The sequence below is a fragment of the Musca domestica genome, unplaced genomic scaffold (assembly GCF_030504385.1).
Source record: "Musca domestica strain aabys unplaced genomic scaffold, Musca_domestica.polishedcontigs.V.1.1 29, whole genome shotgun sequence".
NCBI lineage: Eukaryota > Metazoa > Arthropoda > Insecta > Diptera > Muscidae > Musca > Musca domestica.
In genome coordinates, this window is record NW_026712296.1 from 4,707,029 (window position 1) to 4,730,389 (window position 23,361).

Sequence of the window (23,361 nt, forward strand, 5' to 3'; positions counted from 1 at the left end):
TGATATGATTAAAAAACATTTTTATTTTAAGGAAAATTTTGCTTGTCATAATTACAATGAATATATACTTCGTTACAACAAAACAAATATAGGTGTCAAATTTTAACATTCATATGTTAATAAATATAATATAAAACAAAACCAAAAAATAATCTCATTAAAAGGAAAAACATTAAACTAAAATTGTTATACAAAACTTTTTTGTAAACGTTAATTAAAATGGCCCAATTTAGTTCGTTGTGCATTAGCATTAGCATTTCTATTCTTTTTTGGTTTTCTTTTTGTAAACACATGCGGCCACAAATACCGATGAACTTAAAAATGTTGATATCAGGAAATTCGATAGCAACATCCAATCATGAGATTGCACATAGACAGTATAGATGCGAGCTAAATGGCAAAAAGAAACAATTATTTAAAATGTATTAAAAAAACGTACAAAATGAAAGTTAGTCAATACTTACTCATGTTTGTGAAGGCAGATAAAGCCCATGTGGTGCGGCTTACAGAGCTGGCATCTTTTGTGCGTAAGATGGCAATCAATTGTAGAACTTTACTCGTTGCTCCAATGGGGGTGCAGAAGGGCTAAAAGAGTAGAATTCAATCGAATAATTGATTCATTCTGTGTGGGTTTTAATTTCCCATGTTTCTTAATTGAAAGATATGAGTGGACAGATGGACAATGGGTTAAACTCGTATGTTGTAACATGATGATTTGTTTTTATTTTGTTTTGACCTAATATTATATTATCAAAATCGGGCGGGGACGACTATATGATACCCTACACCACTATGCGTATTTAGTAGAGCTCCCACAATAATAGAGTTTATATGGGGAATTTAAGTGAATTAGATCACACTACATATGAACAAAAAACATTGCTGTATAGTGCATGATATGACTTCGATAAGGATTATATTAAAAAAATAGTTATTGGAGCAATAGATTTTACGGACTGAGTTCTATTCAATCTGGGCTGATATTACATAATGGTGAGTAATAACCGTAAAATCGAATGAAGATGTATATCGAAGCAATATAAAAATCTAAACCGATCTCGATAAAATTTGGCAGAGGTATTTTCGAGGAGTATCTGGTGTCAAATATCATTGTTGAGGAGTGCGTATTACGCATGTGAGGGACTTTAACTTCAAATTGGATGAAACATATATATGGGACCTATAGCTATATCTGAACCGTTTTTCAAAAAAACCTTATTTAGGCTGAATTTTGTCGGAAGTGCCAAAATTCAGTCCATTTGGGGCACAAAAAACCTGAAATCGGATAATGATATACATGGGAGATATATCCAAATCTGAACCGATCTCGACAAAATTTCAAACATTTATTTCTGAGCTGTATCAGATATCTGGTACTAAAGATTACTGTTGTGGATTGCATGTGAGGGACTTTTACACCAATTGGGTAAAACATATATATGGGAGTTATAGCTATATCTGAAACGATTTTCACAAATTTTGAAGTATTTGTTTCTACGATATCTGAACCGATTTTCAGCAAATTTGAAGTGTTTGTTTCTACAATGGATTCACTCGAAATAGCCAAAATTCAGTCCACTCGGGCTGATATTAGCCACTTGGTGCACAATAAACCTGATATCGGATAAACTGTGTCCTAATCTCATCCGATCTCGATAAAATTTGACAGAGGTATTTTTTTAAGATGCATAAGTTATCTAGTACCAAACATCATTCTTGTTGAGTGCATATTAAGCGTGTGAGGCACTTTAAACCCCAAAACGGATAAAACATATATATGGGGGCTATAACTATATCTGAACCGATTTACACCAAATTTTTAAGTACTGGTATCTAGGATGAATGCAGTCGGAATTGCCGAAATTCAGCCCATTTGGGTCAATATTAGCCATTTGGTGCACAATAAACCTAATACAGGATGAAGATATATATGGGAGCTATATCCTAATTTGAACCGATCTCGATGGCATACGTATTGTCGAGCCATATCTGATGCCCGGTACCAAATATCATTTTTTGAAGTGCATATTACGCATTTGAGGAACTAAAAACCCCAAAAATATCTGATCCGATTTTCTCCAAATTTGATGTACTTGCCTCTAAACTAATTCGGTCGGAAGTGCCAAAATTCAGGTCATATGGACTGATATCGGCCATTTTGTGCACAATTAACCCGAAATCTGTTGAAGATATATATGGGAGCTATATCTAAATTTGAAACGATTCTAACCGATTTGCAAAATTTCATCTCAATCGGATAATAAATGCCACCTTCATTTTGTTCACTAAAATTCATGGACAGACGGACTGACATGCATAAATCGACTTAGAAAGCGATTCTGTGAAGATCCTCAAAAGTAAATATAGGTCTATCTCGCCTCCTCCTCCATGTTACAAACAAATGCCCAAAGACATAATACTTACCACTATGTGGTATAGGGTACAAAAATTATTGTAGAATGTTATTGTATATATATTTTGGTATGTCTTAAGATATAAACAACACATCTCATACCATTTGCATTGCATTTTAAGATTTACCATAAACATATTTTTACAAATGTGCATCTACAAACGTTTAGCTAAATATGTGTACATGTGTGCTACAACTAATTTTTCTTGCCTTCTAGGATTGCAAAATAAAACAACCTTAATTATATACATTCAATACACATATATGAAGTGCTCAAAAAAATTTTTTTAGGGCCTACGTATTATGAATCATTAAAATCGAATGTTATTTCAATATTTTTAATTTAAAGGGAAATCCATATAGACATCAATTTAATTTAAAACACGTACAAAATACATTGTAATACAAATATGTCGCAATCTGTAATTAAGTTCTAACCGGTTTACAGATTCTTTAATTTAATTTTTCACTTTTTCTACAAGATTACAACTCAAAAAAATTGATTAATTAATTACAGATATGTATAGGGAAGTTAACATAAACATATACGTCCCTCATTTAACCATTAATTTTGATACCAAGCAAACCAGTTTTTCTTCACTCCACATAAACAAAAATGTACAAACTACAAACATGAAATGACAACACTAGGGTCTTCTATCAAAAGCATGTTAGTTGTTGGCCTATAAAAAAAATAACAACAAAAAGGAAGTCCACAAAGAGTTGTTATCAATTCTAGGTGATAGCGAAATCACAGCCAAATGAATGATTAATTCAATTTCATAGTTCATTGCCAATATGTAAAATGATATTTTTAGAAACATAATAACAAATGGTTTTCAACAAAATAGTTATAGGAAATACAATTAGAAAAAATAACTACAAAATTTTCACTTACCACCAAAAATTGTAAAATGACCAATGGGAACAGCCGCAAATAGATTAACACAGCAACGATGACATATAGAACAGCAACAACTTTTGTACGAAGTCCAAGTAAATTTTGATATTTGAAAGCAAAGTATATCAGAACGTATTCTTGCAACAACAAAATTGGATATTCCATGTAGGATAAAAATTCATAACGATTTGTATAGTTGTAGGACATCATAACTGTGTAGCTGAAAAGTTCGAGACATAGGCCAAGAATACTTATGCCTATAGAAAAAAGGATGTATTATTGGTAACAAAATATGAGTTATGTATTTTTCAACTTAATTTTCATGAAAGCTTATTGGCCTGACTATAAAATAATGATTCCAATCAAATAAAGTTTATTTAAATATTAGAGAACCAGCAATCATTAATATGAATGCATTGAGACAGACTTTCCAGTAATAATTTATATAAAATATTATCTAGAATTGAAATGGCTTATTTTATTTTTGATTGAATATAGGTAACATATTTTCAAATGATTTTACTAAAGAAAAATTGTCCAAGAAAATTTAAACGTATTTATCAACAAATACTCATATTTACGAGCTAAGAAATCTCTGCCCAGAAATATGCAACAATAGTCTGTTTTTCTTACATCTTAATAAGCTAACATTTTAGAAAGTATGATTATCAGAAAAGATGGCTTCGCGGTTTAGCTGAATAAAAGTTCTACATACCTTTCGAAGATTTATTTTCACGTATGGTATTTATTTGTGGGACTTTTATAAACAGACATGACGATACAGTTATTAAACTCAACAAATCGGCAATAACTAAAACAATTCCTCTATCCAGATATTTTACAACGGCTTCCTGAACATCATCAAAGGACTCCATGGTTACCTATTAATTCAGTAAAAAAAAACTATATTTGCTAACATATCAAAGTTATTCATATGATTTATTTTAATTTAACTGATTTTATTTAACTTTGTGTCATCGAATAAATAACAACAACAATGCATTTTATTAAAAATTACTTACCTAATACAATTGATTTGATAATATATAAGAAATAAAATTTTACTTTTTTCTCGAGTTCTTTAGTCGCAGCAGCACCGTATTAACAGGTGCCTTGTTTTGTTTATTAGATTTATTAGCTATTAAGTATACTCATCTATGTACGTATATTAATAATATAAATATATATACACTTCCTACATATACCGTCTCCTAAAATTAACTAATCAACAACAAACAAAAACTAACTCAACTAATTTGCCCAAAGCCGAGATATTTTCAACGGCGGCAACCACTTTATGAGCATATGTTCATGTACAGGCGATGACCTGGCTAACTGGCCGACCTTAAGGTATTATAAGACGGAATGGGTTCTACCATGGTGCAATTACCAAGGTAATCTCATGCTCTCGTACGATTACAATTTTTTATACCTTCAACCTTGGAAAGGTTAAAGATTACAAATCAGCATAAAATTTTAAATCGATTTAAGGATGTCCGTCTGTCTGTCTGTTGGAATCACGATACAACCCACATTATTTGACGTAGAGCGTCAAAATTTAGTAGAACAATTTGTATTGTATCGAGGATGGTTGGTATTGTAAATGAGATATATCGATCGACGGTACCTCCCGATATTCGGTATTTGGATGATTTTTGCCACATTTTATCACGATTCTGTGTAAAAATGGGTATTTTTTGGTCATAATGAGTTCTAGCTCCGATGGCGAAACATTGTACGTATAGGTCCACGATTTGGTATAGCCTCCATATAACGGTACTTCCCGATATTCGGTATTCTGATGATATTTGCCACATTTTTTCACAGATTTGTCTAAGAATCGGTATTTGTTGGTCATAGTGGGTTCTAGCTCCGGTGGCGAAACATTGCGTGTATAGGTCCACGATTTGGTATAGCCTCCATATAACCTTACTTCCCGATATTTGGTATTCTGAAGATATTTGCCACATTTTTTCACAGATTTGTCTAAGAATTGGTATTTGTTGGTCATAGTGGGTTCTAGCTCCGGTGGCGAAAAATTGCGTGAATAGGTCCACGATTTGGTATAGCCCCCATATCACAGTACCACCCGATATTCGGTATTTTGATGATTTTCGCCACATTTCTTCGCGGATTTGTCTACAAATTGGTATTTGTGGGTCCTAATGGGTTCTATGTATGTATAGGTCCACGTTTTTGTATAGCCCCATTTAGCGGTATTTCCCGATATTCAGTATTTTGATAATCTTTGGCACATTTTCCCATGAATATGTCTAAAAAATTGGTATTTTTGGGTCATAATGGGTTCTAATGTTTCTTTTACCCTAAAGTGGAGTGTATTAAAACTTCGGCCCGGCAGAACTTAAGGTTTTTTTACTTATTTATTTTTTCTCCCTTTATTGTCAATGGTATACAGGGTGAGATGAAAAAACTGCAACCAACTTAAGACTAGTGAAGTTGGTTGCAGTGATACTGGTAGCGTAGCTCGACGTCAAGGAAGTGGACGGAAGAAAACAGCAACATCAGCAGAAATGGTTCGAAAAGTGAAGAAGCAACATGATCGAAACCCGCGTTGCAGTGCATAATTATATTAAATATATTTTTCCAAATATAAGTAGATTTTTATATGTTTTTTATACGACGTCAATCGGAGATTATAATTCGCGTTTTTCACCAAATAATTTTTCAGTCAACATTTTCAATTCCAAAATTGGTTTGACAGTTCATTGTCCCAGCAACTGTGTCGATGACTCCACCTATATTCTTTTACCATGGTGCAATAGCATGCTACCATGCTAGAAGAATCCTGGTGGTCAAACCAATTTTATAGTTGACAATTTTTAATGACAATTTATTCATATTTGTAAAAATTTTAAAAAAATGTATATCTTTACAACCTCCGATTGACGTCATAGGAGAAAACATGTACAACTCCACTTATTTTTGAAACAAACATTAGAAAATTTTGACATATCAATGTTCCCAAGCTTTGATGCATCTACCTATATTCTTCTACCATGAGCTCTACCTTACCTTTATATTTTACCAAGCTGGATTCATTGGATTAGACCGGAATAGTTTCCAAAATCAAAACCATTTTGATTTTATAGTGCCCATGCAACAATTGCAGTAGTTAGGGTCTAAATACATAAGAAGCTTGAAGTCATGGCTAGGCATATTTTGTGACATTTCATAAAGGGATTACAGAGCCGCACTAATTCCATTTCCATTATAATTTGACATTAATATGCCTAGCCATGACTTCAAGCTTGTTATGTACTTGCATCTTTAGAACTAATCAACCTCTTGAATACAATTTTTTAAAAGTCTATTTGACATTTTCCTATTTGCCTAAGTTGAGCATTCAAATCCTGCCGTCGTTTTCCATTGTATTTTTGACATTAATATGCCTAGCCATGACTTCAAGCTTTTTATGTACTTGCACCTTAAACATTGTTTTAGGATGTATGGCTTCAATGTAAACATAATCTTACATCTTTGTTTTGCAGTGTTGTGTTTTAATATTACTTTACGTTACGTTCAGCAGTAAGTTTAGGGCACAGTTGCACATTTCACAATTAGTGAACACATATTGTCGCCGTCTAATTATCATAACCATTGGCTTTGTTATTGGGTCGAAGAATTAATAAGCTGCAATTTTTTGCTGCTGGTCGTTAAGTTTATTAAAAGTAATTATAAATTTGCTATAAATCATCAAAAAATTATAAATTCAATCCTCAACTGTCCAAACAATACAGCAGACGTCGAGGAAAACTTTAAGAGTTTTCCCCTAAACAAATATTGGCCAAGAAATTAGAAACCACACGACATCTTAATTAGTCTGAGGTAAGAAAGAGTGGTTGGCTTTCTTAAACGAAAAATTGCAGTGTGTTTCCTTCACAACACGAAAAAGAAAAAATTTCATAATTCAAGAACATTTTTGATATCAGCAAGTAAAATTGCCAGTAAAGCATGCAAAGAAAATCAAAAAAATGTCGATGAATTTGTAGTAAATAAATATCGCAACGGGAAATGTGGAATAATTTGTAAAACGAAGTATTGTAAAAAGAAAATATTTCTGGGTGTCGTGACGTTTGTCATATGTGTGTTTTTATTGTATGTGTGTGTGTGAGCTGTGCTATCCCCTCTTGAATATGTCGCGTTGCGTAGTGCCCATGTTTACTTAGACGCGCAGTGTTGCATTTGCAGGTGTCGTCGGATGTTGTTTTGGGTTGCGATGAACAATTTTCTAAGGTTATGAGATGATGGAATTGTCATCAGACAATCTTTATAATGTGGTCACTTTTTATGTCACATTGCTAAGTGTAGATCTTGGACATTATAATTGTGGTTCGTATCAAGAAATCATATCAGTGTTGGTTGGTATGTACATTTTGTTTTGTTCTTTTGTCACAACGCACAATTTGTATATTTATATTATTGCAGAGCTGATAATAGTATGTCTTCTAGATGTTTATTGTGGTCAATCGAAATTATGTTCCCAGTGAGAAATATGTACATGTTAGATAATTTGCAACAAACAAAACCACAATTATGGGTCATATCTAGAGTTTCCATATAAAATATTGAATAATCGCAGGGCGGTTTCTCATATTTGGAAAATCCAGCCATCAAATAGATCCTAAACATTTACAAGGTATTTAAAGTGCTAACAAACCTTTGTAACTCGTGTTGTCCACAGAAAATAAATAATTCTTGAGCCTACAACTGACAATGCCAAAGTGAAAATGGAAGAAAAAAATCACATTTCTTGTGTGTATCTTTTTAATAAAATAATTAAAAACTTCAAATTTCTTTCCTTTCGGATCTACATTTAATTTGTCATACATAAATGGAAGAAGTATTTCTCCCATTTTAGTTTGATATAGGAAGTGAAGGTTTACTCCAATAAGTTTGTTTACACTAACTGTGAAATGGACATAGACTTCCGAATTGATGGCTGTGGACAATATGGAGCCACAGTACTGGAAGTACTTCGCAAGTTCTAATACCCTCCACCATTTTGAAGGAATTTGAAAATTTTCAAAAAAAAAAAAAAAATCCGTAGAAAAATACCTCTCAAAGGAAACCCCTTATATGGAGGCTATACGAAGAAATTCTCCTTCATAAGCCATAGGTGGAGAATCATTACGAAATATGAAATAATTCGGGTAAAAATGTCTCAAAAATACCTAAGATTGGAAGGTACCATTATATGGGGGCTATACGAAGACGTAGACTTGCATAGAGACTTTTGTCATACATTGTACATACATTACGAAATTCGAAACAATTCCGGTTATTATTGTCGCTAAAATCATCAAAATACCTAATATCGGGAGGTATCGTTATATGGGCGCTATACGAACACGTGGAATAGCTGTTGTACCCATTACGAAATTTGCAATAATTTCGTAAAAATATGGCTAAAATCATCAAAATACCGAATATTGGGAGGTACCATTATATAAGGGCTCTATAGATCTACATGGCCCATATACGAATTTAACCTGCCTACTGGCAAAATATACATGTGTGCAGAATTGTAGCCTTCTATCACAATTCGTTCGGAAGATAGAAGTAAATAGACTTAGAATACCGCGCTGATTCCCGGCGAAGAGCTTGCTTGAGAAGATCGACACTTTAGTATTTTTTTAGTGCCGACCTTGCTATCCGGAGATTTTGGTGACCATTGTGCGCTGGAAATGAAGCGAGGAACCTCATTTTGTAACCATTCATGGGTGGCGTGTGCTGAGTGCTGTTGGAATGCCCAAGGTCTGCTGCCAAAATGTTTGCGTGCCCAAGGCTTTAATACACCCTCCAGAATATTTTCGCAATAATATTCGAAATTTATTCTGATGCCACGGACAATTAATACGAGCGGAGAGCGACCATCGGCTGTTATGGCGGCCCACACCATCACCTTGGCCGGCGCTTGAGTTCTGGTGGCCAACCGAAGGTGCACATTTTTAGCTGACCTCTTTGGCAAGTAAACACGATCATTTTGTTTGTTTACAAACTGCCGGACAACGAATGTTTTCTCATCGGAGAAAACCAAATTCGGCAGTTCACTACTTTCGGCCAAGCGAATCAACTCTTTAGCTCTTTTGAATCTATTTTATGTCTATTTCTGTTGCGGTGTAAGTTCTTGCACCTTTTGTAATTTCAATGGCTTTACCCCGAGCTCATTTTTAAATATTTGCCGAATAGAATATTGCGATATGTTCAGCTCACGAGATATTTTTTGGCCACTGCGACGCGGGTTTCGATCAATGCGCTTCTTTACTTTTCGTACCATTTCTGCTGATGTTGCTGTTTTCTTCCGTCCACTTCCTTGACGTCGGACTATGCTACCAGTATCACGGTAACGAGCGATGGTACGAGACACAAAAGATTTATTTAATTTAAATGCTGGAGTGCTCTAACGATAGCCACTTGTGGTTTTCCTGCCAAATATAAAGAAATCACACTATCACGCATGAATTCCATCATGAATAACTTTTTTCCGGAAAATTCTCATCAAAATGCTTTTGTACGCTTGTAAACAATATAATGAGCTGTCACTGTGGCTTAGAAATCACAGCAGTCTGAAGTTGGTTGCAGTTTTTTCATCTCGCCCTGTAGTATGATATCGGAATGTATAAAAACCTTTTGCACATTGTCGAAAAAGTTCTTTACTGGAAGAGCCGTTCCCTTACTATTTCTCAGAGCCGTTCCCTTACTATCTCTCAGCAAAAACTATTGATGTATTATGTACGTCAAGACTTATTGTAAAAAGTTACAAGAATTTATATTTAGTTAAGTTTTTTGTTTGGCAAAAATTTCACCTAATTTTGGCTTTTTATATGCAGTAAGGTACAGTTGATATGGTATAGTTCTACGTCATAAAACGTACCCCGGTCGTAGAAATGTTATGCCACAGAAACCGTGCCATCATCATCTATTCTGTTACGAAAAATTTGTGGAACGAAATAAATTGCATTCATAGTTCGATTTGAATTTATCGAACTCCACTTAATTCGGTATTTAAAGAACAAACATTATATTCGATTATATTCATTTATAGGTTTTTCTAAAATTTCCCTTAATAATAGTTACTAACATGTACCTAAGTGAACAATGAAAGACAGTAGGTAATAATTTTTTACTACTCAACTCAAACAAATGACTGGCTTATTTTCACAACCTCTTTTTATTTTCTCATCAACCTGTCCAATTTATTTACTTGAACCCTTAAAAGTTTCACATTACATACTCATCACTTAAGTCATTTGTGCCAAATGGGTCGATTATCAAAGGGAACAAGTTCAATAACAGCATGTGAAAATACAAAACGGCTTAATGCTCTCAAGCACGTCAATGAACTTAAGGTTCATTTGCATAATGCCTTAAGCAATAAGATTTGGCTGCTTGTAAATAATTAATACAATATATTCAAGCATTACATATATATTCATTTTAGATTATGAAGGCTATAATTTCTAAGTTCAGTATTAATTCTATTTTATAATAATAAAGAAATAAGGGGAACTTTGCAATTTTTCAGAACCCACTTTTTATACCCTCAGATATATGGCTACAGAGGGTATAGGGTATATATCATTTGATACAGTCAAAACGTGCCTAGTCGATAAAATCCGAAATAAGCATCCGGTTCTCTTCATACTACACACATTACCATATTTAATTAACTCACGGTCTGGTGTGAAGATGGGGATATATCGGTCCACTTCTTCCGGTATCTCCCCTATAAAGGGTCAACAATTCGAGTAACCACGAAGCTCATAAAACGCGAAATTAACATCCGATTCCATTCAGACTTGGTACATCTCAATATTTCCAGCAACACAATATCTGTTATAAAGATGATAGAGATCGGATCATTTCTTCTGGTAAATTTGCACATGTTTCATATAAAGTATAGGAAGTAGTCGATATAGTCAAAATCTGGCACGTTGTAATATTTTTATCCGACTTAGGTCAGATACGAATTGGTCAATATTGGCCAACTTCTTCCGAAACTCCCCTATAAACGGTCAACACTTTGAATAAACATAACTCAAGGCTGGAGGCAAAACCGACTGATACCTTTTTAACTTGTTATTGATTAAATTAAGTGGAAGATAATATATATGTACTACCTTTTTATTTCACTATACTCTATTTTATTGATATGGCGCTGTGAAGCAACAATCGAAATCCTAAATATCAAATAACATCAATATTTAACGTGCCGTTTCCTTCGATACGTATGTATATTTTACGGGATACCTTGCTATTTAGTTAGTCAGATCTTCTAGAGGGCAACAATACTTACTTATATCATGGGAATTTTTTCATTCACATCCCTCACAAACACACACATACACTGTGACGTTATCTTGTAGAGCGCTCGTGTGTGTGTGATTCAGTTTCTGTAATTTTCTGTGTGCATTATGTAAAAGGCATGTTTTGTGGAGAATAATCGTTTTGCAAATTTGTTATGCTTTGCACAGCTGATTTCAATTGAATCTTCATTTTTGCAAAATGACATTATATACAACATTCGTGTGTGTGTGTGTATGTGGTGTGTGGCTTTCCCAAGAATTGTATTTTCCATTCAATTCAAAAGAAACTGGAAACAGATGTAACAATAGAATGGTGTATTGAGTTGTAATTTGCAATATGTTGGAGGCTATTCAATAGCGAACAGGCATACAGCTAAGTGTCACTCCTGTCAATGTTTAGGGAATATTGTAGGTGTTTACTAAAGCTTAATCACTAACTAAAACTTTATATGAATTCCTGGCTCAACATCAGCTAAGAAAATTCTTTTAACTAATTGTAATTTTTTCCTTGAACCCAAATTCAATGCCTTCGTTTGGGATATTAAAAACGGATTATGAATCCGTTTGTTATGCGATTCTCACGCAAAAAGATTTAGCTTTGGCAAAACTACTGCGGGGGTAATATTAATAACAACAACATTTGTATTAGTCATAGTCACACATATAAAATACACTTCGATAGTCCATTTATAACAGCCAGCATTCATGCGACCTGCTCTTTGCATCCATCGACATAGCGCGGTCCGTCGGTGTGAGGTATTGTTGTGTTGACTTAAAAATATTTTGCAAGGTGATTTTTGGGAAAATACTTGCTGCCGACAATTCTGCCGCCGCCATGGTGGTGATGTTGTTCTTTATTCGAGCAAAATCGTTGGCCTTTGGAACAACAACATTCCTTTCTTGTTATTGGTTTACCTTTTTTTAAGTCCCAGGCGCTGCAGTATTTGTTGCCTCACTTGTTTATTTTTGTTGTTGCTCGTCGCAGGTATGTTTGTGTAGCTGTGTTATATCGTTTTTGCACTTAAGAGATTTCTTTGTTTTGGTAAGACGAAGGAGCGATTGAACTGTTCTTCAATGTAGATATAATGGCCCAGCAGGATAACATTCGCGCAGATGGCCTCAATTTAAGGCCTTTTTGAAAATTTAAAACAGGAACATAAGTAGTATGCTCCAGATAATGAAACCTAGTGCGGAAATACACTTTCACAGTTAAATTTAGAGGTACCATATCATTACATGTTGGAATATGTCGTCTTAATCGTAGCACAATGTTCATTTCAAGGATTTAAACAAAATCTAATGCATATTTCGCATTTTATGAGTGATATTCCATATTCATCAGATTATGACCCTTTGTGGGGAAGGTATTCAAAGGAGTGGTCCGATATATCCCATCTTCACATCAGATCTTGTTTTGCGATGTGCGAGGTTTGAAGTTTCGCATTTTATGATCGTTTTGGTTATTCAAAATTTTGACCATTTGCGGGGGAAGTACCAGAAGGAGTTGTCCGCTATACTCTATTACCTATTACACCTGATTTTGTAATGTTTATTGGTTTGTATGTAAAAAATATTGGTATGTGTGAAATTTAAAGATAATCTGCATTATATTTCCCATTTTATGAGCGTTTTAGATATTCCAAATTTGGACCCTTTGTGGGGGAGGTACTAGAAGGAGTAGTCAGATCTTGTCCATTCTCGCACCCAATTGTCGTGAAACGGATTTGGTCCAAAGAGACCTAGGGCCTAAAACCGTAAAACTTTCAATCCCACGAATATTAGTCATATGATCGAAATCTTAGTCATATAGGCCTTTCCCGATGGACGGACCGCCAGGCATGTATGCGCATATGGCTTTATATGGACATATAAAGGCTAATATTTCGATGAGTTACAAAAGGAATGTCAAAGTCATGGTTTTTCCAAAAACCCCAAACCATAATGCTGTACTGATCGTGGCCCTACAGTGCAGCACTGGAGGGTTTCTTTCAGAATTACTCTGCTGCAGCAAGGAACTAACAAATGTTTGTCATTTTACATGCATTCCCTTGTATTCTTCTCCTTCACGAATTATGTTATGTGTGAATGTATGTATGTATGTGAATGAGTTTTTGTTGTGGTGTGAGTATTTTCCCATCGTTTTGTCTTGCTGGCCGTTGTTGTTGTTGTTGCTTTCTTGGGTATCTTCTTATTTTACTACCTCTTTTTCTGCTCAACGTGAGAATAGTAACTGCCGTCGTCGTCGACGCAGTCTTCTTTTTCGAAGTCGACAGTTGTGATCTTAGCTGGGTACTATGACCATTATTGTATTTGTTGTTTATATTGAGAAGCAGAAACAAAGCAAAAAGAAAATATGGAGGTGAATACAACTGTTGTGTGCGTGTGTGTGTGTTTGTCATCTTCTGGCTGCTGCGCTCTTTTTTCTGAGGCAGTGGATGCTTTTCTGCAGTTGATGCTGCCGCTGTTGTTTTTGTAATAGCATCATAATTATTATCATCTTCCATTTATACGATTCGTCGTTATGGCTGGCTATGCCTCTGTGCAGCATTGTCCGTCCGTCTGTCCGGCTTTCATTGTTGATATATACTATATTTGTATGTATGTTTATTGTCTTTTGTATTGTGTATAGTCTCCACCACTATGGGAATTTTGCCATTTTTTTCATTTCATTGCGGAATGTTGGCAGTTTCTGTTGTGAATTTGTGCTGGTAGGCTGGCGTTGTTTGATGAAGATCGTTCGTTTCGTCGGTTATGTGTCGTTCGTTCATAGTACAAAACGCTTGGTATGTTTTTATATTTTCGCCTTTAAATTCTGAGGATATACGTTTTAACTACCCTTCCTTAGTAATTATGAGTTGATTATAGTGCACCAAAAAAAAATGAATGAATGATTCGCGGTGGATGTCGACACCATCGTCATTTCAATTAAATGAAGGGCTCACAGCTATACCGAACTAAGTCATAAAAACATAATTCGAAGATATTTAGAGGTAAAGTAAATGCACTCCCATTAATTTCTAGAAGGAATATTTTAGTCTACCAAAAGAAAATCTAAAAGTCTATATTCAAAATTAACTAATGATATTAATTTAAAATAAAAATAATTTAAATATGTAACTAAAAAAATATTCAAAAATAAAAAAATCTACTTTGGTTCATCATTACTCTGAATAAAATGTCAAGGTTTCATAGCTAAAGCGAACCAAGTCAAAAAAATAAAATAAAGTATTCGTTATATGACTAAACATAGTTAACTTTAGCGATTAATTTCCCACTAGTTTCGGAGTTTTATTTTAAGTCTTGGTTTGGCAGCTGGCAGCTGCGGGTGCGGGTGCTTCTATTGTAATTGACAATTATTGTGTAAAATAAATTTTTTTTTTTTTAAATAAATTAATGTTAACAAATACAAAGGAAAATTAAAGGTTTCAACTGTGGTAGAAATAAGAGGGTAAAGTCACACTATTATATGGTTACACCATAGTATGCAGGGTATATTACATTTGTAGTTCCGTTTGTAACTCCTCAAAATATACTAAAGATATCACTCTAGCATCCGAACGAAATGAAGTAGACTGATAAAATTTTACTCAAATGTGAATTATGTCTGTTGGACTTTTGGTATTGAAAATGGGGCATGTAGTTCCACGTCTTCGTATAGCCCCCATATAACGGTACCCCCCGATATGCGGTACTATTGCCGGAACTATTTCAAATTTAGTATTTGAAGTTCGTAATGAATACTACTGCCTATGGCTGCAAATTGTCTGTGCAGGTGCACGTCTTCGTATAGCCCCTAATATATGGCTACATTCGGTATTTTTAAGATTTTAACAGAATTTTTAATGGATTTTAATTTTTTGAAAATTGCCAAATTTGTACCAAATGGTGGAGGGTATTCAAAGTTCGGCCCGGACGAACTTACTGGTTTTTTACCTTTTTTTCAAAGTTATGCATTTGACAACATTTCATTCTCAAAATGTATATTTATAAATCCATTGTACATATAAATCAGAGATGGGAATCTGCTTTCTAGGCAGGGAAATTTGACAGAGTAAATTACACAGAATTTAGAGTTGGATATGCTTATTTGAAATGTCTTTACCTTCCTAATTTTACCATGGTTTCAACAAATATTTACACATAAAAAATTCGTCATTTCCGTCTTCATCATTTTTGGGGCTGGCAAATATTCCTCATCTTCATTACTGGAAAAATCACAAGCACTGCTATTATTACTATCCATTTATAGAAAACACTGATTTTTTTTAATATTGCTGAAAACTGAACGACAATAAACACGTGCTCACTAATAGTACTGATTCAAAGTGAAACACACTGACTTGGTTCATTTTTGCTTTGAAAAAAGTCGAAAATGACAGTCGTTGACTTAGGTTTTTTACCGTCATCTTTGGAACGAAAGACTTTTTGACATTGTGCCTTACAGGGTAAACAGAGTTTCCATATACGGGGACATTGGCACTAATTTCGGCATTTTTTATTTTTCATGACTTGGTTCGGTATAGCAGTGAGCCCTCCAAATGTCGCCGCTTGATTAATTTGTTGTAATTATTGAGTGTTCGTTTTCACCAGCAGCTCAATGTGCATATGTATGCCGCTACAACGTTGTTGCTAAGAAAAAAATGCTGCTATAAATGTAATTTTAAGTGCATGGAAATCTATTTAGACTTCTTAAACGCAGGTGCAACTGATAAACATGTCCTTCAAGTCGATGATTTTTAATATTGAACATTGACAAGGGAATCAAAAAAAAAAAAGGTTTCATGACCCAGAGTCTATGTGAAATTCTTCAGACTATCCGGTTATTCGTACTTATCTCAAAAACAAATTTTTTTTGGAGAAATTTGCAATGACTATTCATATAAAAGCATTTTTTTAACCACGTCCTATCCTATGAGTAATATAAAAGAAAAAAAGATGAGGAACCTCGTGGCAAAACTTATTAAAGCACATGTTTGTTCAATGGTATCCCTGAAGTATACCTATATATAAGTATACCTGCAACAAAGTCAAACGCCATAATTTTTACATTTTTTTTTTAATTTTATTCAATGAAAGCAAAAATAAAATAAGTTGAGATTTGTTCGAATTGGTCACCTTTGGCACGAATTATGGCCTTCAAACGTCATACGCTGCCCGAATGCTGCTCTGCGGTATTTTGGCCCATTCCCGGCGAAGCGATTGTTTGAGGTGATCAACACTTTTGTATTTTTTGGTGCCAAACTTGCTTTCCAAAATACTTCAGACACAATAATCCTACGGATTGGTACGGATTTTGGTGGTCATTGTGCGCTGGAAATGAAGCGAGGAACCTCATTTTCTAACCATTCTTGGGTGGCGCGTGCTAAGTGCGATGGTGCTGAGTCTTGTTGGAATGTCCCAAGGCTTTAATACCCTCCCTCCAGAATATTTCCGCAATAATATTCGGCATTTATTAATGCCGAATGCCGGTGTAAGCTCTTGCACTTTTTGGAATGTTAATGGCTTTACCCCGAGCTCATTTTTCAATATTTGCCGAATGGAATATTGCGATATGTTCAGCCCATGAGCCATTTTTCGGCCACTGGGACGCGGGTTTCGATCAAGTCGTTTCTTTTCTTTTCGAACCATTTCCGAAATCACACTTGAATTCCATCACGAATAACTTTTTTTCTGGGAAATTCTCACCTAAATGCTTTTGTACTCTTGTAAAGAATAAACCCTGGAATAATTTTAACAGCTGTCGGAGGAGTGGCTTGGAAATGACAGCAGTCTGAAGTTGGTTGCAGTTTTTTCATCTCATCCTATACACAATTCACAATCTTGTTATCAATATTTATTTGCATGCCGTCCTTCATTCTAAACCCAATTTAATATCGACTTTGTATTTTTTTATATCTTTTTCAGTCATTTGGGCATTACGGTAAACGCGCTCCATCAAAAAAAAACTTATTTTGAACAGACCTTAACAGTTAAGGTATATTATGGAAGAAAAATGTGTCGAAGAATTTGAAAGTGTTGCCTTAAATTTAACCAAAACCTCTACAGATACAAACGCTACAAAATCATCGTCAGCACCCGTAAAATTGGTAACAAAAACAACAACAACTTTGAAAAGAATATACTGCCATTCCAATATTCCTCTGGATTCAAACTACAACGACAAGGCTGTAGATTCGTATAAGCCAGCAACAAGCCGTGGCTCCATGTCGCTACTACAGGAGGAAGAATTCGAAACAAATTCACAGCATGCTTATGCCGAGGTTGTTCTTGACGATGAAACCACAACATCCGGGGTCTTAGAAGCTTACGAAATAAGTTCATCAAATTTGTTACCGCCATCATCGTCACATGGTGATGACGGCGAAGTAACGTCGGAACATGTAGCTGCCGTAAATGATGACAACAGCTCATCTACAGATGCCATACAAATCATAAAAGTTTCATCGGACTCCTCAAGTGGTTCATCGACAGCAAGTAGTAATGCATTCTATAACTCTTCCGAAGTATTTGTAATTAACGATGACGATGATGATGATAACGACGACGATGATATTGATGAAGAACTAACAAGGAGTCGAATCATTGTTAATAACACAGATGGAGTTGTTGTGGAGGATGATGAAGGCGACGACGACGACGATGATGATGATGATGAAGAAGATGAGGATGGAGAAGAAAACATGAATGTAACCAATCAGTCTTCTAACGGAAATTGCCAAACAAACACGACTTCAGGATGCAATTCTTCTTCTACTGCCAAAAATAGTGGTGTTATTATGAGTACCAATGGAGGAATAATTTTTCTGGAAACCCCCGTTGTGGAAGAACAGCAACACCATTCTCTGCATCACCATCATACCCAAATGTCCACAACATCTAAAGGCGCCAATGAGTTTGCAAATGACAGCAATGTTGTACCGAAACGGCTCAGTGACGAGTTCTCAAAAGATGTTGGTGATGTCGGAGAGGAAACACCCTCGTCCTCGTCAACCACAATTAATAAAGCACTGCAACATCACCGACCCAAAGAACTCACATATGATTTAAGGGAATCATTTGGAAGTTCAGATAACGAAAGAATGTCATCCCGCTTGAAAAATATGAATTTAAATCAGAATACAAATTACAAAATTTCTCAGGATCTACCATCTAGTAGCTCAATATCATCGTCCCGCGTTTTAAGTGCTGCTCCATCATCTATGGCCATGTCTTCTTTGTCAGATATAGAGTCAATGGATTTAATAGAACGTCGAGATTTTGAGCATGAGCAACGTTTAACCGGAGGCATTATTATAAAAACAAGCTCATTTAGTAAAGATGATGTACTGGGTATGGTAAAGTCGCGATTAATGATGAATGGCAAACTACCGTCGCACAAAAATGTTGCCTCTGGCGGCGGCGATGAGGATGCACAACAAGCCACGAGTAGTAATTCTAGAGGTTTTTCTTCTGATAGCAAATGTACCTACAAAGATTTGTCCGCAACACCAACAAGTAGTCGAAAGTCAATTGTACGTTTGACCAAATCAACTGCCAAAATGAATCTGAGCAACACACTAAGTCATCATACTCAACAACAACAGCAACCCGATAATGTAAAGACATTACAACATAATAGTAGCATTACAGAACAAAAGCAAAACAAAAACATATGTCCATCCTCATCGTCCTCCGCATCAGCAATATCGTCGTCATCATCCACATCTACCAATAGCACCTCAGCATCGAAACTCAAATCGGTCATAGTTGAACCAGGCACAGCAGCAATGGGTTCCTCGGAAATCTATTCAAATTCTAATTCAAATGATAGTCTCATATCTAGACCCTCATCAACCAGTTCAGCAGTAACTAGCAAACAAACACAATATTTACGTCAAGATAAGAATAAGTCACAGGAGGATTCCTCCGGGCCATCAACGTCGTCAGCAACAAAAGCCTCTTCCTCATTCTCATCCTCCACCTCGTCTTCTTCATCTGTTGTCGTTCGCGTTTTTGAAAATGGCTGTAGTCGTACCAGCGCTATTCAGCCTCTGATAAGCAATTCTAATCATAATAGTAACTCATCTGCAAATGATCAACAAGACGACGATGTCCAACCCTCAACATCGTCGGCCAGATGTCAATACGCCCCGCCACCTAGAAGTCACAGACAGGTCAATGCCAGCGCTCAAACAAACGAAAGATATTTATCGCGAAACCGCAGCAACAGTGATAACTCATCATCCGTAGTGACGAACGATATATGCCTGGGTGGAGCCGCTGGAGTAAGTAACAATGCCGGCCCTAGTTCCAGTCGCAACAGTAGTGGCCGCCGTGCTGAACCCTCACATAACATAATGAACGGCTTGCGTATGCTGAACGACCACCACCATGTAGATAGCAACTTCTCATTCAATCATCAAAATTCAGCTTGGAACGATAGCGAGGAGAACAATTCCGATATTGAAGAAATATGTACATGTCATCACAGCTCGCTAGGTGATGGCAGTAGCCATGGCGGTAGCATGAGTGACTTGAATGATGGAGTAGACGAATTGGAGACATCGCAAGTTTATGCCAGTAATAATAAGGATAATGGAGGTGATTTATCGTACAATATAATGCAAAACTTATCCATATCCGAAGATGCCACCGTCACATCCCCTGAGTGTAATGTCAATCGTAAGCGCAAATACCATGACAGTCGTCTTATGGATCACGATTACAATTCAACAGCGATAACAAGCAGTGGAAATGTTGTTTCTGCGACAGAAAGTAATAGTCGTAAACGCATTGCCTATGATTTTGCATCCACTCCCCGATCCTCGCAGTCGAACAGCAATGCCACATGTACTATAGTTCTTGCTTCGACACCCTCTTCGGCTTTACCCTCGACTGGTTCTCCTATGGGAAGACGCACGCCCCGGTCTTTAATACCAACACGAGATAACCCACCGCCCGAATTGCCACAATGGCTTCAACAATTCCAAAGATGGTCTCATGCAGAACGTCTGTTGGCAGTGGATCGACTCATTGAACACTGCGAACCCACACAAGTTCGCCATATAATGAAGGTTATCGAACCGCAGTTCCAGCGGGACTTTATTTCACTGCTACCTCGGGAATTGGCTTTGCAAGTTCTGTCCTATTTGGATCCTCAGGATCTACTTAGGGCTGCACAAACTTGTCGCAGTTGGCGTTTCTTATGTGACGACAATTTACTGTGGAAAGAAAAATGCCGACAAAGTCAAATTCTAACAGAACCTCGCACCGATCGTCCCAAACGGGGTCGAGCTGGAAATATGCCACCCATTGCATCGCCGTGGAAAGCTGCCTATATGCGCCAACATATAATAGAAATGAATTGGCGTTCGAGACCTATTAGACAGCCAAAGGTGCTTAAGGGCCATGACGAACACGTGATAACATGTCTTCAGTTTTCCGGTAATCGTATTGTTTCGGGATCAGATGACAATACACTGAAAGTGTGGTCAGCTGTTACTGGCAGGGTAAGTACATCACATTCGAAACCGAAAAATTAATTATCTTTTTCAATGCCATTGTTTTGCATTTATAGTGTTTGCGTACTTTGGAGGGACATACTGGCGGTGTGTGGTCGTCACAAATGTCAGGCAATATCATAATCTCAGGTAGTACGGACCGCACTCTTAGGGTGTGGGATATGGAAACCGGTCAATGTGTGCACACACTTTTGGGACATACATCGACAGTACGCTGTATGCACTTGCACGGCAACAAGTAAGTGGTCACCTACGTATAACTTTTTAACATTCACTAATACGACAATAATTCTGCAGAGTTGTTAGCGGTTCTCGAGACGCAACTCTACGCGTATGGGACATAGAGCAAGGAACGTGTTTGCGAGTATTAGCCGGTCATTTGGCAGCGGTTCGATGTGTGCAATACGATGGAAAACTAATTGTTTCCGGTGCTTACGATTATATGGTTAAAATTTGGCATCCAGAGAGATCAGAATGTCTACACACACTCCAAGGTCACACAAATCGTGTGTATTCATTGCAGGTGAGTGGTTTTCTTTTTTGACAACAGAAATATATTTTTTAACAAATACCTATGTGATAATGATTTTCATTTTATACAGTTCGATGGTGTTCATGTGGTAAGCGGATCTTTGGATACATCCATACGTGTCTGGGACGTGGAGACGGGCAACTGTAAACATACCCTGATGGGTCATCAAAGTTTAACGTCAGGCATGGAACTGAGAGAGAACATTTTAGTATCCGGTAATGCTGATTCAACGGTTAAAGTTTGGGATATTACCACTGGACAATGTCTACAAACATTATCGGGTAAGAATATCAAATCATTTGCCAGATACTTTGAATAAATTGAAAATCTTTGGATGGTTAATAAATTTTCATAAGTTGTGACGTTACGAAAGAAAAACACAATCTTAAATGATTTTTTTCGTTTTTTTTACTTTCAGGACCAAATAAGCATCAATCAGCTGTCACTTGCCTGCAATTCAATTCACGCTTTGTCGTTACCAGTTCAGATGATGGCACTGTTAAACTATGGGATGTTAAGACTGGTGAATTTATACGAAATCTTGTATCACTTGAATCTGGGGGTTCGGGAGGTGTTGTATGGCGAATAAGGTAATATTTCTTATACTGTTGTAAAATTGCTATTCCACCTCATAATAATGTGTTTCTTTTTTTAGAGCAAATGACACTAAACTGATATGTGCAGTTGGTTCTCGCAATGGAACAGAAGAGACCAAGTTAATGGTTCTTGACTTTGATGTGGAGGGAGCTTGTGTCAAATGCTCATAGGATATAAACGTCGTAATGCATACAATAGACTTTATCACCATGATCGTGACAATGGTGGTAGATTACGCACATAACATTTTAAATGATTGTGGTGAAGAGGATATTAAGCATCAATTTGATATAGAAATAGTACTAAAGAAAAGACGCCAATTTGTGTTTTATGCCTACAGTAGCGATACTGTAACAAAAACAAACTTTTTTAAAAGTGAAATGTAAAAACAAAACTATGCTTATCTACAAATCTCTAAACAAAAGCTTTATAAGCTTCAAAATATCATCCAGAAAAAAGAAACACTAAAAAGGCAGCCATACTAACAACAAACAAATACATGAGCATAAACATCAATAGCGAACATTATATACTATGTTTACTTGTTATTTGCAATATAGAACTTTATGTTGGCAGATTCATATATCTACTTTAGAATGTATAAAATTTGAGTGTAGAACTTTTGAATTAAATTTTTGTTATATACTTTGTTGCCTTTCTTAGTTTAATTCTCCAAAAACCAACATTTTACGTTTATATTTGTGTCTTGTATTGCTTTTGTTTACCGAAACTCACATGGAAATAATATGTTTTTGCTTACAACAGAACTGATATTTTTATAATTTTTTTGTTAGAAAACAACATGTTTAAGCAACTGCAGCGATTGTGTAGCTTTATGTTCTTTAATTAGTAATTAATTTAAATCTTATTAAAATAATGAAGAAAAGAAAACGAAGAGGTACTTTTTTTCAGTTTTCTCATTCATTTTCATATACTTTTTTCCTGTATGTCTATGTTACGTTAATTAATAATTGGTACATTTCCGTTTCTCTTAGGAAATGCATATGATATTTTTATTACATTATTTTTCTTCAATGTTTTCTATTTTTATAATCTTTAAAATCATCTTATCTTCCAAATGTCCAAAACAA

The 23,361-nt window shown here is 35.7% G+C and overlaps 2 protein-coding genes across 3 annotated transcripts; one reads left to right on the forward strand and one right to left on the reverse strand.

The window, feature by feature from the left end:
* LOC101897327 (solute carrier family 66 member 3) lies at positions 1-4,554 on the reverse strand. The gene is made up of 5 exons (XM_005176701.4): positions 4,337-4,554; positions 4,030-4,195; positions 3,312-3,571; positions 465-585; positions 1-390 (listed from the first exon to the last, which is right to left on the reverse strand). Exons 2-5 carry the CDS (start codon positions 4,187-4,189, stop codon positions 260-262), a joined length of 672 nt encoding a protein of 223 aa, XP_005176758.1. The 5' UTR covers positions 4,190-4,195; positions 4,337-4,554; the 3' UTR covers positions 1-259.
* Positions 4,555-6,937: 2,383 nt separating this feature from the next.
* On the forward strand, positions 6,938-22,798 carry LOC101897494 (F-box/WD repeat-containing protein 7). 2 transcript variants are annotated; one of them, XM_005176702.4, is made up of 7 exons: positions 6,938-7,160; positions 17,546-21,129; positions 21,198-21,379; positions 21,439-21,664; positions 21,744-21,954; positions 22,092-22,263; positions 22,329-22,798. In XM_005176702.4, the coding sequence occupies exons 2-7, from the start codon at positions 17,623-17,625 to the stop codon at positions 22,438-22,440; spliced, it is 4,410 nt and encodes a 1,469-aa protein (XP_005176759.1). In that variant the 5' UTR covers positions 6,938-7,160; positions 17,546-17,622; the 3' UTR covers positions 22,441-22,798. The 2 variants fall into 2 exon arrangements, with proteins under 2 accessions (XP_005176759.1, XP_005176761.1); XM_005176704.4 differs by lacking the exon at positions 6,938-7,160 and adding an exon at positions 14,300-14,424.
* The last annotated feature ends 563 nt before the right edge of the window (positions 22,799-23,361 follow it).